Source organism: Lepus europaeus, chromosome 2 (assembly GCF_033115175.1).
Source record: "Lepus europaeus isolate LE1 chromosome 2, mLepTim1.pri, whole genome shotgun sequence".
NCBI classification, from domain to species: Eukaryota; Metazoa; Chordata; class Mammalia; order Lagomorpha; family Leporidae; genus Lepus; species Lepus europaeus.
In genome coordinates this window covers 132339420-132356932 of record NC_084828.1, presented here as the reverse complement: position 1 = coordinate 132356932, position 17513 = coordinate 132339420, and the positions used below count along the sequence as shown (strand labels likewise).

Genomic DNA, 17513 nt, shown 5'->3' with positions numbered 1-17513 from the left:
TGCAGTATCACTACTGTTAAAATCAATGTCAAAAATTAAGTCATTAAAAAATCATTTCGATACTGAATTCAATATTGGGTAGCTCAATTAAAACATTTATATAAAATTAGAACAAAAAGTAGCTTTTATCAAAGAATATATATCTAGTATAATGAATTAAGCAGCCAAAAGCAAAAAAAAATAATTCTTTCACAATGAAAACTTTAATGAATTTTGTGTAGAAATAGTATAACACATCACACTTAAGTGGCTAAGAACAATAGATTCTGGAGTCGGACTGCCTAGATTTAAATCCTCATTCTGCCACTGATGCGCTATGTGACTATAGGCAACTCACCTAATACTCTTCTGTACATCTATTTCCTCATCTGGAAAATCTAAATAAAAATATAACCCACCTCACAGAATAAAATATTACTACATGCAAAAGTCCCTAAAATACTACCTTGTGCACTGTAAGCATATCTGTTTTAGCTATAGAATATATGTTGGTGGTAGCTGTTCTTGTTGGTTTTTTCCCATGTTCTCATCATTATTATTTCCATGTCCTTTAACTCTGTCTACCTGATAGCGCTCTGTTACCCAGGTTTATATCAGTTCAGAGCTATCAGATTTGAGATTTAGGTAAGAAGAAAAGTGATGAATGACAGTGTGATGCTTGGTTCAGATGAGTATCAATTACAGAAGAATTAACAAAGCCAAAATTTTGAGGTCTCTGTTGATGAAAAGATGACAAAGACTCAGATATGAGTTCCTATCTGTAGACAAATAAGGCAGACAATTCAGTGTAACAAAAATCCAGTATTTAGACCTACTCCAGAGAGCAAATGAAGTCTGCAAAGAGACTGAAAGAAACACCAGAGGGAAATCAGTTTTACTCAAATTTTCCCTCTAGTTTATGTTAATATAATTAACATTGTTCATATAATTAATACTTGTTTATGGCAAACATGTCTTATTTCCACCACAGGTGAAGGGAGAATGAACTAAGATGAGCAAAGAATCCTTCTGTCAAGTGATCAGTCACGTCAAGTCATTCAGTTTTCACCCCTTCAAATCTACAAAGAAAATTCTTTGGCCGGCGCCATGGCTCACTTGGTTAATCCTCCACCTGCGGCACCGGCACCCCGGGTTCTAGTCCTGGTTGCTCCTCTTCCAGTCCAGCTCTCTGCTGTGGCCCGGGAGGGCAGCGGAGGATGGCCCAAGTGCTTGGGTCCCTGCACCCGCATGGGAGACCGGGAGGAAGTACCCAGCTCCTGGCTTTGGATCGGCGCAGCGCCGGCCATGGCAGCCATTAGGGGAGTGAACCAACAGAAGGAAGACCTTTCTGTCTCTCTCTCACTGTCTATAACTACCTGTCAAAAAAAAAAAAAAAAAAAATTCTTCTAAAGTCTCAACAGAAATTAAAAACCCAGGAAACAGATCTTAATTTCTAGATGAATAAAACAGGAAGAGGGCAGGCATTTGGCCTTGCACTTGAGATGCAGCCAGTTCAAATGCTTGCATCCCACGCTGGAGTGCCTGGGTCTGATGCTGGCTCGACTCCAGCTTCCTGCCAATGCCGACCCTAGGAGGCCATGATGATGGTTTAGTGATTGGGTTCCTGCCACCCATGAGAGACACGGACTGAGTTTGGGGTTTTGTGATCCAGGCCTGGGGGTGTTGCAGAATGAAGCAACAGATGGGACTTTCTCTCTTTCCCCTTCTCAAATTAAAAAGAAAAAAAGGTATAAAAAATAATGATAATTAAAAATTACCAATTTAGGGGCTGATATTGTGATACAGTGATTTAAGTTGCCACTGGCTATACTGACATCCCATATCTGAGTGCCAGTGTCAGTCTTAGCTTCTCCACTTCTAATCCAGCTTCCTGCTAATATGCCTGGGAAAGGAACAGAAGATGGCAAGTTCTTAGGCCCTTGTTGGCCACATGGGAAACCAGGATGGAGTTCCTGGCCCCTGGCTTCAGTCTGGCCCAGCCTTAGCTGTTGCTGCTATTTTGGGTAATAAACTAGAGGAGGGAAGATTTCTCTCTCTTTCTCTGTCACTGTGTCTTTCAAATAATTTTTTTAAAAAATTACTAATTCAGTTCTTTTATAGGTAAATATTACTTTTCTTCACCTATAAAATGAAAACACTCTACCTACATAAGTCAATGATTTTTACAATTTGAAATAAAAGAAAGTATCTGAAAGAACCATGTAACTGAGATATAGCAGTCATACCCCTATCCTGTATATAAGAAAACAGAAAAAGTTTAAACAGATTACATGTAATCAAACCAAAACAGAGTTTACCTTTTGGGTCGAGAGCTAGACAATTCTGACATGGGACACTTATTCTTCTTGACATCTGAAATACTGGGTTCTTCACTATACCTAGATCCTTCTATTTCAAATTGAAATCAAATATACAGAATATTAGTAAATTCCCTTAACTTAGCAATATCACTTTTAAAACTCTGATTTTCCAATTGCTGTCCTCATCTTTCTTAACATCTTCATTCAAATACCCTGTTCTCTCAGTGAAACTACCAGCTTCTCTACTTTTTTCCTTCATCTAATATTTTCTTATTTTATCATTCAATTTTTTTGACAAGTCTTTCCCCTGCAGTTAGCTAGCCAACCCCTCCCCCCTTACCTCACAATGTTCATATCAAGACAGCTAAGAGCTGCTGGGAAGAACAACAACAATAAAAAGAACAACAAACTGATGCTATTTATTGGAAACTAATTTTCGAATCTCCAGCCCTTACCTTATGTCACCTAGCAACTCCTAACTATATCACTGTTCAGCTCCCCTACCCATTCACCACAAAAATCCATACTACACTGAACCCTCTCCTTAGATTCTAACTCCTTCTACTCTCAGATGACCTAGGTCTCTTTATAAGGAATCTTTCTATCCCCTTATCTAAATTTTCTCTCAACCTTCCTTCTTTTCTTTTAATACTAACTCATCTACCTTGATTCTCTTGATTTCATTTCCATTCACAAGCCAAATTAGTCTCTCCACTATATCCAAAATCTCTTCCTAATTATGTCTTTCTTATAACAGAAAGCCCACCTTCTACTCTACCTCCCTCTCAAATTATTTTCTTTTTCCCCTATCTCCAATTTAACAACAACAACAAAAAAAACAGCACACAGCTATTATGTCCAACTCTTTAATCTTATTTTAAAATATTCCAGTTGCTGCTGTAACTTACCTTCAGAAATCAATTTTGTGAAAGTCATATATAACTGCTAAACCACAGATCTCTTTCCATTTTTCTTTTGACTTCAGAATTTGGCTCTAACGTACCTTTCTAATTTTATCTTCTGTTTTCCAAGCACATTACATTATAAATACCATAAGATCACTAAAGTACCATAATAAAACATGCTCTGTTGGCCGGCGCCGAGGCTCACTGGGCTAATCCTCCGCCTAGCGGCGCTGGCACACCGGGTTCTAGTCCCAGTCGGGGCGCCGGATTCTGTCCCGGTTGCCCCTCTTCCAGGCCAGCTCTCTGCTGTGGCCCGGGAGTGCAGTGGATGATGGCCCAAGTGCTTGGGTCCTGCACCCCATGGGAGACCAGGAGAAGCACCTGGCTCCTGTCATCGGATTAGCGCAGTGCGCCGGCCGCAGCGCGCCAGCCGCAGCGGCCATTGGAGGGTGAACCAATGGCAAAGGAAGACCTTCCTCTCTGTCTCTCTCTCTCACTGTCCACTCTGCCTGTCAAAAAAACAACAACAACGACAAAAAGAAAAAAAAAAAAAAAAAAAAAAACATGCTCTATTGCTTTTTAACTACCCATTCATAGGTAGTTTTTTTCTTAACCAAAAATGTGCCCCAAGTTTTTCTGACTGGTAAACCAGCACCCTGCAATCACCATTTTGATGATTTAACACTCCTGACTACCAATCCTCATGACGTTCTTAGAAAAAGAGATTTTAAATTTTTGTACAGTATAAAACCAAAACTATAATTATATGACTGAGAAAAATATCAATCAAATATTGGTTCATATTCAAAATTAAGTTTACCTTTACTTAACCCATCAGTCTTTTTGCTGGTATCCTTTCTTCTGGGTTTGTCAGATTCACTGCTATTACATTCCTAGGTGAAAAGAAATTATTTCTTAAATGTTACTTCTATCAACTTTAAATAAATTGAAAATATATCTTACTGTATATTGCTTTATTTGACATAAAGAAGAATACTTAAATTGCATTCCAATTCTGGAACAAAGGGGATCGGGGGTGTGATGAAAAGTAAAGAGGACAAATATACAAATTGATTACAAATTTCTTCACAGGTATCTTAAAAAAAAATTAGCTGGTCTTTATTATTCCAAAAAGAATTTTTTAAAAAGCAAGCCTCAGAGCCAGCGCCGTGGCTTAACAGGCTAATCCTCCGCCTTGCGGCGCCGGCACACCGGGTTCTAGTCCTGGTCGGGGCACCGATCCTGTCCCGGTTGCCCCTCTTCCAGGCCAGCTCTCTGCTGTGGCCAGGGAGTGCAGTGGAGGATGGCCCAAGTGCTTGGGCCCTGCACCCCATGGGAGACCAGGATAAGCACCTGGCTCCTGCCATCGGAACAGCACGGTGCGCTGGCTGCAGCGCGCCTACCGCGGCAGCCATTGGAGGGTGAACCAATGGCAAAAAGGAAGACCTTTCTCTCTATCTCCCTCTACTGTCCACTCTGCCTGTCAAAAATTTAAAAAAAAAAAAAAAAAAAAAAAAAAAAGCAAGCCTCAATTATAAATGGCATATTAGCTACTGTGAGAAAAATCCATGACATGGAATCTACTTCAGAAAAACTCCCGGGGGTCAGCACTGTGGCTCAGTAGGCTAAGCTTCTGCCTGCAAGGCCAGCATCCCATATGGGCGCCAGTTCATATCCTGGCTGCTCCTCCTCTGATCCGGCTCTCTGCTATGGCCTGGGAAAGTGGTGGAAGATGGACCAAGTTCTTGGGGCCCTGCACCAGCGTGGGAGACCCAGAAGAAGCTTCTGGCTCCTGGAATCAAATCAGCTCCCACCATCATGGCCTACAGGGGAGTGAACCAGAGGATGGAAGACATTTCTCTCCATCTCTCCCTCCCTGCCTCTCAAATAAACAAAAGTTTTTTTTAAAAAAAGAAAAATTCCTCAGATTATCATATAAACCATAAGTCTCTATTCAGTAAATAATACATCTTTAAAAAGGTTGTCATTCCTATTCTTATTTCTCCTGGAATTCCCAGGGTAGATGGATGCAACAGTACAGGTGGCAGAGTAACCGCCTCTTAACCTACTGAGGATTTACCCGCCAGTCCTGAGTTTTCCTTTTTCTCTTCACAAGTACCTCTATTCCAATATGCATCAATGTAGACACAGGTCCAAAAAAATTCTACTCTATAAAATCTCATTAAAGTTTTACTAAAATTATGGTTGAAAAGATCCATTCCACTCAAATAGTACCAGTCCAAATAATTTTTAATAAAATATAATTCTAGACAGTGATTAAGCTATTAAGCTATTTTAAGTAACAAGCTCCCAGAAATAATGCTTAGAATGCTTCTCACAAATCTATCAAGTCTTCAACTAATATAACCATTAATATTGAGCAACATGCAAAAAAACCAAAAGTTTACCCACATATAAAAGATGTACTTTATTCTTTATTAAATGATTCTGTCCAGCAAATCATTTCTTCATAGAGTTTAAAGGCAAACTTTCTACCAAGTCAAACCTAGACCAAATCATACTTTCTATTCTAAAGGACTTTCTATTCTAAAGGACTTTAAAGCATTTTAAGTTTGGAATTATCTAAGTCGATTTGAAATAATAAAAATTTTTCTTGCAATAAATCAATTCTTGGCTGCTATCTCCCTAATCCCATCAAACGGTGAGGGTAGGGGGCTGGGTCCCAGATTAGGGGTGAGAGAGTAGGTAGGTGTACAGACCATTTCATACAGTTTGAGAACTTCAGACTAAGGAGACACTTTTTTTTTTTTTTTTTTGCAATCTCTTCCCTTTTCCTCCAGAATGACTGGAGTTAAGGAAGGCATGCCATGTGTAGGGGGACACTGGTGACCACATCTTTATGACAATCCGCTGCTATCCCCTCTCTTCCCCCATCCTCCAGGACTCTGGCCTGTCCTGCTAGCACTTATGATGCCCTCCAACCCAACCCAACCCCCCAGCTCTCATGGTGTGTTTTCTTTACAGTCCTCCAGTAGAGCAGCTGTCTTGGATGGGGGCAGGGTTCCCTGCTTAGGGAGTATGGAAGGAAGGGAGCAGTCTTGTTTGTCACTGTATTGTTTTGCACTGTCTCAGTTGGGCATACATGGAATGCAAAAGGGGCGTGTCTGCTCTCCTCCAGAACCCTCTTTCCCCAACCCCTCAACTGCACATTTAGGCCTACTCTGTCCTCACAGAGGGGAATGTACTGCAGAGGATGTCCCAACTCTAAGCCCACCAGCAAGAAATAGGCCTCCGCCCATACCAACACCACCTCCCCCCCAAAGCTGAGGCAGAAGGTCTTTATCTCCCAAAATCCCCTTCCTCTCCTTCCTCAGAGAAGGAAGGGGGAGGCAGTTAGGATCCTCTGCTCCTGTCACAGTTAGGTATGTGGAGGCTCAGGCCTGGGGAAAGACCCAGACAGGGTGGGCACAATGAAGCCGAGCCGCTCTGGTTTTGCGGCCTTTTCCTGTGGCCAATCTCAGGAAGCATGAGCACCACCTCTTTCCCTCTCTTCCCTCTGGAGTGTGGACTCTTCCACACCAGGTTTCCTCCACTCTGGTTGCTTTTGGAAGGGTGTCATGTCAGGAGCTGAGGGAGGGGGTGAGGAAGGTGGATATGCACCCTAACTGTAATGCTTGGGGGTTGGAGGGCAATTGACTCAGCCATGTTTGGTACTGATCAATAAAATTTTTTTTCATTTGAAAAATAAATAATGAATTCTTGGCTGGAAACTACAATGTTAAGCTTCCATTTCAATTAACTTAGCCAACTAAATATCCTAAAACTTTCCTACTATATAACACCTTAAATAAGTATTACTGATAACTGATAATCCAGACCAAAACCCTAAGTAGACTCACACACTTTACCAAATTCTGACAACCCTATAACATCAGTTTTAATATTCAAATATAGAAAAAACAAGTCATAAATCATTATTCAGTGCTAATATTCAACAGACTAAACTCTTAAAGTAGAAAGAAGGAAATGAAACTAAGTGCAGACGTTAGGAAAATACAACCTCAATAAACAGCTGGCAGGAAACGGATGTGCAGCCTCTCTAAAAACTAAAAAAATAGGAATAGCAGTTCAGAAGAGCTCAAGAGATATTTTGCACATATCCTTCTGCTACCTCTACTTTAAATACTTTGAATTTTCTGTTAAAAATAATGAATTGTTGGCAGACGCCGCGGCTCAATAGGCTAATCCTCCGCCTGCGGCGCCAGTACACCAGCTTCTAGTCCCGGTCAGGGCGCTAGATTCTGTTCCGGTTGCTCCTCTTCTAGTCCAGCTCTCTGCTGTGGCCCGGGAGTGCAGTGGAGAATGGCCCAAGTCCCCTTGGGCCCTGCACCCGCATGGGAGACCAGGAGAAGCACCTGGCTCCTGGCTGCGCAGCGCGCCGGCGCAGCAGCCATTGGAGGGGGTGAATCAACAAAAAAGGAAGACCTTTCTGTCTCTCTCTCTCACTGTCCACTCTGCCTGTCAAAAAAAAAAAAAAAAGAATTGTGGGGCCAGCACTGTGGCTTAGTGGGTGGAGCCACCACCTGCAGTGCCAGCATCCCATATGGTTACCAGTTCAAGGCCCAGCTACTCCACTTCCAATCTAGCTCTCTGTTATGGCCTGGGATAGTAGAGGGTAGCCCAGGTGCTTGGGCCCCCGCACCCTCATGGGGGACCCAGAGCAAGCTCCTGGCTCCTGGCTTCAGATCAGTCTGGCTCCAGCCACTGCAGCCATTTGGGAAGTTAACCAGTGGATGGAAGATCTCTCTCTCTCTGTCTCTGTCTGCCTCTCTGTAACCCTGCCTTTCAAGTAAATAAATACATATTTTAAAAATGTTTAAAATAAAAATTAATGAATTGTTCCTTTCCAATAACTTTTTTTTTATTAAACTGATGTTTTTTAAAATTTTTATTTATTTGTTTGAAAGGCAAACAGGGGTCAGGGCTTGTAGCACCAGCACCCACATGGGCCCCAGTTCACATCTTAGCTGCTCCACTTCTGATTCAGCTCCCTGCTAACGTGCCTGGGAAAACAGCAAAAGATGGCCCAAGTCCCTGGGACCCTGTACCCACATAGGAGACCCAGATGAAGCTCCTGGCTCCTGGCTTCAGCTCTGGCCATTGCAAGTGAACCAGCAGATGAAACATCTCTCTGTCTCTCTGTAAACTCCACCTTTCAAATAAATAAATAAAGCTTAAAAAAAAAAAAAAAAAAAGGCACAGAGAGAGATATCCTATTCAATGATACATTCCCCAAAAGCTTGGAACAAACATGGCTGGGCTAGCCCAAAGCCAACAGCCAGAAATTCAATCCAGGTCTCCCACAAGGAGAGCAGAGCCAGGACTTGAATCCAGGCACTCTAGATAAAGGCTGTGGGCATCCTAAGCAGTGCCTTAACCACTTGCTGCACCAAATGACTGCCCCAAAACTAACTTTTATTAGAAACTGAATATAAGTATAGTTGTATATTATATATAAATTTATATATTACATACTTATATACATAAACATAGACATTAGGACATAAATTATCATTAACATTCTGGTACCATTCTGGTATGTGAATACACTTAAAACATACATAAATTGTATTTACAAAATGAGGATTCAAATTCCACTATTTTTACTAAGAAGTATCAGGAAAGTGAGTATTCTTAAGTGCTAAGATTTGTTTGATTGTATAACATTAAATTTTATGGCTGTATCATAATTTAACTGTTCCCTTACTGAAAAATGTTTCAAATTGTCAACATTTAAAATCATTTTAAGGGAAAAAACTTATTATCTGTAGAAAAATAGATTCCTGGTTACTTATTATCACTATCTCAAAGACTCTCAATGCATATTACTGACTGCCTCAAGAATGTAATACAAGGCCAGTGCTATGGCTTGGCGGGTAAGGCCACTGCCTGCAGTGCTGACATTCTGTATGGGCTCCAGTTCGAGACTCAGCTGCTCCATTTCCAATCCAGCTGTCTGATATGGCCTGAGAAAGCAGTAGAAGATGGCCCAATTCCTTGGGCCCCTGTACCCGCATGGGAGACCTGGAAGAAACTCCTGCCTCCTGGTTCCTGGCTTCAGATTAGCACAGCTCCAGCCATTGTGGCCAACTGGAGAGTAAACCAGCAGATGGAAGATCTCTCTCTGCGTAACTCTGACTTTCGAATAAATAAATCCTAAAAAAAAAAAAATGTAACACAGGGGCCGGCACTGTGGTACAACGGTTAAGCCACTACCTCCTATGCCAGCTTCCCATATGGCGAAGGTTAAAGTTCCAACTCCTTCCTTCCAATCCAGGTCCCTGCTAATACACCTGGGAGAGCAGCAGCAGATGGCCCAAGTTCTTTGTCCCTGGCACCCATGTGGGAGAACTAGATTCGATTTTGGGCCCCTCACTTCAGCCCAATCCCCAAGTTGATGTGGTTATTTAGAGATTGAGCCAATAGTTGGAAGATAACACTCTCTTTTCTCCTTCTCTCCCTCTGCCTTTCAAATAAATAAATCTTTAAAGAAAAAAAAAAAAAAAAGTGATACCAGGATCTCAGCAGTTCCAAGGCTGATTGAGACACCACATTCCATGTCAGACTACTTGATTTGAATTTCCTTTGCTTACAATCCAGCTTCCTGCTGATGCATACCCTGGGAGGCAGCAGGTGATAGTTAAAGTTCTTGGGTCTACCACCAATGTGAGAGACGCAAAGTGAGCTCTAGGCTTCTGGCTTCAGCCTGGCTCAGCCCCGGCTGTCACAGGCATTTGAGACAGAAGATCTATTTCTCTCTTTCTGCCTTTCAAACAAATTTTTTTAAAAAATTGAAAGATTGTGATTTTTCAATATTATCAGCAACGAGAAAGTTGTTTAACCACATCTCTGAAAACACCAGATATCAATTTCTTGGTGGTTATCTTTTTTTAAAGATTGTCATTCATTTATTTATTTTTCAAAAGGCCGAAAAACAGAGACAGACACAGAGAGATCATTTATCCATGAGTTCACTCCCCAAATGCATACAACAGCTGGGGCTGGGCCAGGCCAAAGTCAGAAGCACAGAACTCAATCTGGGTCTCCCACATGGGTGGTACATCCTTGAGCCATCACCTGTTGCTTCCCACGGTGTGCATTAGGAGAAGCTGAAATCAGAAGCACAGCCAAGATCTGAGTCCAGGCACTCCAATTTGGGATGCAGGTGCCCCAAGCAGTGTCTTTACTGCTGTGCCAAACAACCATCCCAACAATTATCTTTAAACGATGTAATACAAAGATTTCATAGTAAACTATAGTCTTCACAAAAAGTACACTTACTAACACTTTACCTTCTTCACTTGATTCTTTTTTATTCTTTCAACAGGAAGAGGCTTCCCATCATGGAAGTTGGTAAGAATTACTGCAATAGCTGTAAGAGTTTTACCCTTTAAAATGTTTTAAAAAGACAAATGGTCAGGATGCTGAAATCAAGTTGACTAGAAAACATTCCAAAACCGATTTCAAAATCAAGTAATCAAATACCAAATATCATTCAAGGCCACACAAGTACAGTGATTATTAAATTATATAAAACATGTTAATAAAAAATGAGCATTTCATTTAGTCAGGAAACACCTGCCCCTACTGCATTAGCAATTATTAAATAACTGTCTACAGCTTTACCACCCTGAAGTCTCCTGCTCTTGTCTGACATTAGAAGCTAAGCAGCATCAGCGCTGGTTATTATTGGATGTAAGAAATTATTAACTGATTAACGATTGTAAGCCTCTCTAAGAAAAGTCACTTTATTGAATAACTGCTCACTTTATTGAATAACTGCTGTCCTAAGATTCTACATTTAACCTATTAAACTATTAGTCTTCTCTTAAAACTACTTATAATTGCTTGCTTTCTATGAAGCTCAGAGCCAATTTAAAATGAGTAGTAATTCTAATATGCATATAAAGAGGTAATCATTGTACTAAATTTGACTTAAAGGGGCTGGTGCTGTGGCATAGAGGGTTAAGCTGTAGCCTACAATGCCAGCATCCCATACAGGCACTGATTGAGTTCTGAATGCTCCACTTCCAATCCAGCTCCCTGCTAAGCCTGGGAAAGCAGCTGAGGATAGTCCAAGTGCTAGGGCCCCTGCATCCATGTGGGAGACCTGGAAGAAGCTCCTGACTCCTAGCTTCAGCCTGGCCCAGACCAGACCCAGCTGTTGCAATTATCTGGAGAGTGAACCAACAGATGGAAGATCTCTCTCTCTCTCTCTGCTTCTCTCTCTCTCTCTTCTAACTCTGCCTTTCAAATAAATAAAAATAAACCTTTAAATCTGATTTAAATACGAAAACTTGAAAGTCAAAACATATCAACAAAATGTAAAGGGAACGACATATATTTTCCCTAAGTGGAAACTGCAACTTTTCAACATTTTTGCAGCTGAATGTATAGGCATTAATACAGAAATTAATCTTTGGCAATTTTAAAGCAGTAAGCAGCAGTTTTCAAAAAATGTGATCCACTGACTCCTGAGGAGACCTCAGTACCCTTGCAGGAGAATGTGAGGTCAAAACTTTTATAACATTTATAACATTAGTAAGATCTTGTTTGAGCTGATATCTGCACTAATGCAGAAATGATGGAAAAAGTACTAGTGCCTTAGTATGAAACAAAGTTGTAGTGCCACTTACACAGTACCAGTGGTTATCATATTTTTAACCACCACACGTTCATAGGAAAAAAGAAAAAGCCAGTTTCTTTTAAGAATGTGCTTGATGAAGTACATATTAGTTTTATTAAATCACACATCTTTTTAATATTCTGTATAACAAAATGAGATGTACACATAAAGTACTTCTTGTCACACAACAAAATATAAGAGTTAGCTGTCTACAGAAAAATCACTTGGAACTGAGTTGTAACCTCAACTAGGCATTTTTTTTCATGCAGCAAATTTCTTTGAATGTCTGGAAGGTATTTTCTTGCAAATGAACAAAATAAAGCTATCAAGCTATCATCTTCAATAAAACTAAGAATACTATCAATGAGAAAATGAGTTTTCAATAAAAAGAATTTAAAAAGGCTGGAAAAGCTGTACCTGACACAATCAACATAGCAGCATCCCAAAAATGGAACGGCTTTTCTAATAAAATCTGTGATGATATTAGTGAATATAAATTTTTATATTATATAATGAAATCCCTCAACACCTGATGTCATAAAACTATGAGTAAAACGTCCATTCAACATGCAAGATACACAAATTAATTTCAATGGAACATGGCATAAAAAGTTCACAGATACTTGTTTCATTTTGGTAGTATCAAAGAAGAAATCTACAATTATCAAAAAAGCTAATAAAATACTTCTCCCTTTACAACCACAAATCTGTGTAAGGGCAACTTTTATATATATTTTATACATATGTCAAAATATAAATATTTTTGATATATTTAAATCCAAACAACATATCACAATGGATAAAAAAGATATGAAAATTAAACTACTATCTATTATATTTATTTTATCTATTATATTTATGTTATCTGGCCTAAAAATAAGAGAGATTTGCAAAATCTTGTAAAATAATACCAGTCTTCTCACCAAAATTTGTTTGGGAATAGTTGCTTTTCATTTTAACAAAAACAAAAGCTCTTTGTAATCCTCAATAATTTTTTAAGACTAGAAATGGTTATTGAAACCAAAAACTATAAAAACAGCTGGTATAATGAATCATAAATACTTAATACTCTGCATGTTACAGTATTTGTGATAGACTATAAGGTCACATAGCATTTGTTTAATTTTTAAAAGAAAATCCATGAAAGACAAATTACCCTGAATTTCAAAAAGCAAAGAAAATGAAGAAATACATTTTTATACCATTACTGTTATCTTTGTAATTATACTTCAGCCAAACGGTTTAACATTATTATAAGTGAACACATTAAAAATTTTATTCTACACTGAAAGTAAAATCCATTCGCAAACTGATTCCTACATTCCTACCTTTGTACTTGAAAATCATAACCATGAGATAAGATTTTTATTAACCATAAGAAAAAAAACACAATTACCAAACCCATATCATCAGCTAAAATTCCTCCATGGACGTTTTCTGGTCGGTCTTTCTCTGAAAAATTGGTTATTGTGTTGTAGTACAAGTCATTCCGCAGTTCCCAGAATGGTGGAAGCTCTTTACTATTTTCTCGTGAAACCATCCAAGCTAGAGCTTGTTTTTGATGAGGAAGTAATGGCGTTTCAACAGCCTATAAATAAAATGTCGTAAAGAGAAACATCATAAGCCCTTTCTTTTTTGCACATGCAGAATCTGAAAAAGAGGTAGTCTATCTTTTTTTTTAATCACAAGATTAACAAATTTTTTAAATTCTGAGTAGTTTACATAGGAAATATATTGGTTCTATACCTCAGCAGGTTCCATTTCCTGAGTTTTATCATCTTCTTTTAAATCTTCAAACAATTTGTCAAATTCTGTTTTAAGCTATGATAAACAGCAACAAGAAACATCATGAAGCAAATGAACCAAAATGATAACTGCACTTAATTCAGAGACACAAATCATATAATTAAGAGAATCAATTGCCAAAAGGCTCAAAAAATAAATTTATTCTTTGAAATACTGTACTGCTTGGTGAAGGTAGAATGACAAGATTGCTTTAGGTGTAAGAGGTAAATGTATTACACCCAAAAGAAAACAAAAATGAATTATTAAGACCTGGCTTTCAGTCATAGTTCTCCCATAAATAAACCTATATATAATTTGGGCAAGGCATCTAGTTTTCAAACTCTGTATCTTATTCCTATGAACCAAAAGGAATGAACTAAATTTAGATTGTCTCTAATGCCCTCTGCCACTGAAATTCTCCGATTCTATTATAGTTTTATTCAGACTACTTTGGCAGACCTAACCAATGCATCTGACTTTTTTCACGTCAATGACATTTAATTTATTACTGCATAAGGAACTTGGTATATGCAACACCGTATCAGGATGGTTTCATTAGTATGCTAATATAGTTGGCTATTTAAACTGATTTAGTCCAATTTAATAGAAACATATTATATATATAACATATGATATATATGATATATAATATATATCATATATTATATATATATATCATTACTTCTGCAAATTAATAAATGACTACATAGCAGCAATAGCCCAGAAAAAAATCAGGCCAAGTCCAGAAAGTTAGGAGAGGTAGCCTGGGGTTTGCCCACCAGACACAGGTTCAAGCGCTTCAAACAACAGGCAGGGAAAACATGGTATCTTACAATAAGAAGAGAAAAGCTATAACTGGTAGGTAGAGACATTAAAAGAAAACAACAGCAACAACAACAACAAAAAAAACCACACACTTGGATATTACTTTTTAGCAATCTGCATTTTTATAAATTTGCTTTTCAAACTAACTCAGCATAACAGGATCCTAGGTTACAAATCAGACAAAGAAATAAAGGGTAGGGGGCCGGCCCTGTGTTGCAGTGGGTTAAAGCCCTGGGCTGAAGCGCTGGCATCCCATATGGGCGCCGGTTCTAGTCCCAGCTGTTCCTCTTCCGATTTAGCTCTTTGCTCTGGCCTGGGAAGGCAGTAGAAGATGGCCCAAGTTCTTGGGCCCCAGTGCCCACGTGGGAGACCCGGAAGAAGCTCCTGGCTTTGGATCCACACAGCTCCAGTTTTGGCCAGTGAGCCAGCGGATGGAAGACCTCTCTCTGCCTCTATCTCTCTCTATAACTCGTCTTCCAAATAAATAAAATAAATATTTAGTAAAAAAAAAAAAGAGAGAATTAAAGGGTAATGCTAATTTGGAGTTAACTTTTAGTACTGTATTTGCAATCTCCCTCAAAGGAGGAATAAATTTTCAACTTTCAATGTTTCTTAAATTATTACTTGGACAATTATAAAATTTCAAATACAAAAACAACCTATGCACATACAGTCATGTGCAGGTTTTTATGTAAGTATAAATGTTTATGTATGGATATATAGTCAGCAGTCATTACATTAGATCCAAACAACAGCAGGCTAATTGGTTTTGTCTGTACTGAGCATGTACAGACTTTTCGTCATTATCCCCTAAACAACATCCCCTAACAACTACTTGCAATGTATTAGGTACTATGAGTAATCTAGAGACAATTTATAGCATACAGGAGGATGTACACAGGTTATATGCAAACAACACACCATTTTACACTCCTAATAAGGGACACAGGGACCCTGGACCCAATCTCCAGATATGAAAGGACATATTTCTTTTAACTGTTAAATATTGCAAACAAATACACTTATTTCATAATGTTTCAATGTAACTTAACAATGTATCTGAATATCATTAATACCAGCACAAATACATTCTGCACATTTATTCTATTCTTTGAAACACCAACCTTCAACATTTAAAATCCACTTTCAGATTACATTACATTAAAAAAGAGAAGCAAGGCAGGCATTTGGCTTAACAGTTCAGCTGCTGGCTGGATGCCTACATGGCCTATGGGTTAATTTCCTGGATCCACTTCCAACTCCAGCCTCCTATAAATGCACACCCTGACAGGCAGCAGCAGTGATGGTTCAAGTGGTTGGCTCCTTGACACCCACACAGGAGACATGGATTAAATTCCTGGCTCTCAATTTGGTGGGTGAACCAGCAGATGAGAGCTTGCTTTTGTATTTGCACTCATTTGTGTGCTCTCCCCGTCTCTGCCTCTCAAATAAATAATAAATGAAAAATAACAAAAAAAATAGAGAAGCATACCTGTTCAGTTGTCATCTGTATGGCAGCATGAACCGGCATACTATAGCTTGGCCCAGCTCTTCCAGAGCCCCAACCACTTTCCAAACTGAATCCTAAAGCTATAATACACAAAATTTTAAAAATAATCAAATAAAGTAGGTATTTATCTCTTAATAAGTAGCTCTTACAAATTTGTGTAATAAACTAAATATTTCCTTAGTTTAGTAATTTTTTAAAGCTACATCTTAAATCATTCAAAAGATATATTAAAATAATTCCACATTATTTGAATAAACTCGTAATTAAAAATAATCTTTATCATTCCCTATTTGGAGGTTTTCTTTTCTAAAATTTACCAAAAAAAATTTTTTAAATCAGAGGATTTCCAGATGTTATCACCAGGGAATGTTAGGGGAGGGCACAGAGAACTGGGGACCTCCCAGTATATTTGAATGTAGTTATAGTCATGTGTCATATGTCAATGTTCGGGTTAACAATGACAGATATAACAGTGGTCACAGAAAACTGAACCACCTGTGATGTCACAGTCACCTTAATTTGTATAGTTATACTCTATGATGTCTGACAAAAACAAATGGCCTAACAATGAATTTCTTACAACATATCTACTTTATTGACACAGCACTGTACTTCAAAAAAAAGAGAAAAAAACAGAAATTTCTTCAAAAAGACTCCAGGAAAAGAGCTGCAACTGGAATTTCCCTTACAAATTAGGTTAAAAACTCAAAGAGAAAAAAAAAAATGTTTTACAATTCCTATATCTTGACATATCAAGATAAAATTAAGTTAACCCCTAAACTTACTTTTTGGTGCAGGACCCAATTTAAATCCATGTTTCTTCAACTGATCTAAAACTGCTTTTCTATTTTCTTCTTTTCCCCAAAAAGTCATTTGCAGAGGCATGGTAAAAGCATTGTTTGCACCAAAGGGAACAACCCTATTATATTCAGTGAGGGAAAAAAAATAAGAAATTAGAAGGCTTTTTTTTAACCCCCATTAAGAATGTGATAAAAATTCTAAGCATGCCTTTTAAATTTTGCATGGGGATAAAATAAGAAAGAACTAGTTGGGCAGGCTTGAAAGAGTGAAAACCATGGGGAATAGAATAAAAAAACAGTCAATAGAAAATGGTTATTTCTAGAAACAAATGCCAAAAGAAACTAAAGATACACAGTTTCAAACACAAAATACATAAAATGGTTTAATTGAGAGGGGAGAGCTTTGGTTAATAGAACCACTGAGGATAGTAACTCATTCTGCTGGGAGAACGGGGAATGATTTCCAAGAACTACTTCAAATGCAGGATTCACTACAAATTTATTCTCAATATCTGAAAAACTTGAGGAATTGAAAAAGGAGAAAATAAAGTAAGATATTGCTGAGCATTTATTTTATCTTCCAAACTCACCTAGGATTAGGATATGAATCTCCTAAACATTCCAAATACTTAAACTGAGATCACAAACACAAATGCCTAAAAGAGAAGAGGTAATTGGGAAGAGAGTGAGAGTTTAAAAAAATAAAATAGTGGTAGCACTGGGGCAGAGTATGCCCTAGCT

At 38.5% G+C, this 17513-nt stretch overlaps 1 protein-coding gene across 7 annotated transcripts in view; it reads right to left on the bottom strand.

Moving 5' to 3' along the window:
• The window catches only part of HLTF (helicase like transcription factor), a 73035-nt gene that overhangs the window by 46073 nt on the left and 9449 nt on the right, over positions 1 to 17513 (bottom strand). For 5 of the 7 annotated variants that reach the window (XM_062213303.1, XM_062213320.1, XM_062213350.1 and 2 more), the window contains exons 4-10: positions 16758 to 16891; positions 15955 to 16052; positions 13599 to 13673; positions 13249 to 13440; positions 10519 to 10614; positions 4026 to 4098; positions 2298 to 2388 (exon numbers count right to left, since the gene is read on the bottom strand). In XM_062213303.1, the coding sequence (XP_062069287.1) occupies positions 2298 to 2388; positions 4026 to 4098; positions 10519 to 10614; positions 13249 to 13440; positions 13599 to 13673; positions 15955 to 16052; positions 16758 to 16891 (759 nt within the window). Of the gene's footprint in view, positions 1 to 2297; positions 2389 to 4025; positions 4099 to 10518; positions 10615 to 13248; positions 13441 to 13598; positions 13674 to 15954; positions 16053 to 16757; positions 16892 to 17362; positions 17431 to 17513 lie in introns of those variants that run through there. The other 2 variants (XM_062213359.1, XM_062213341.1) reach the window with 2 other exon arrangements.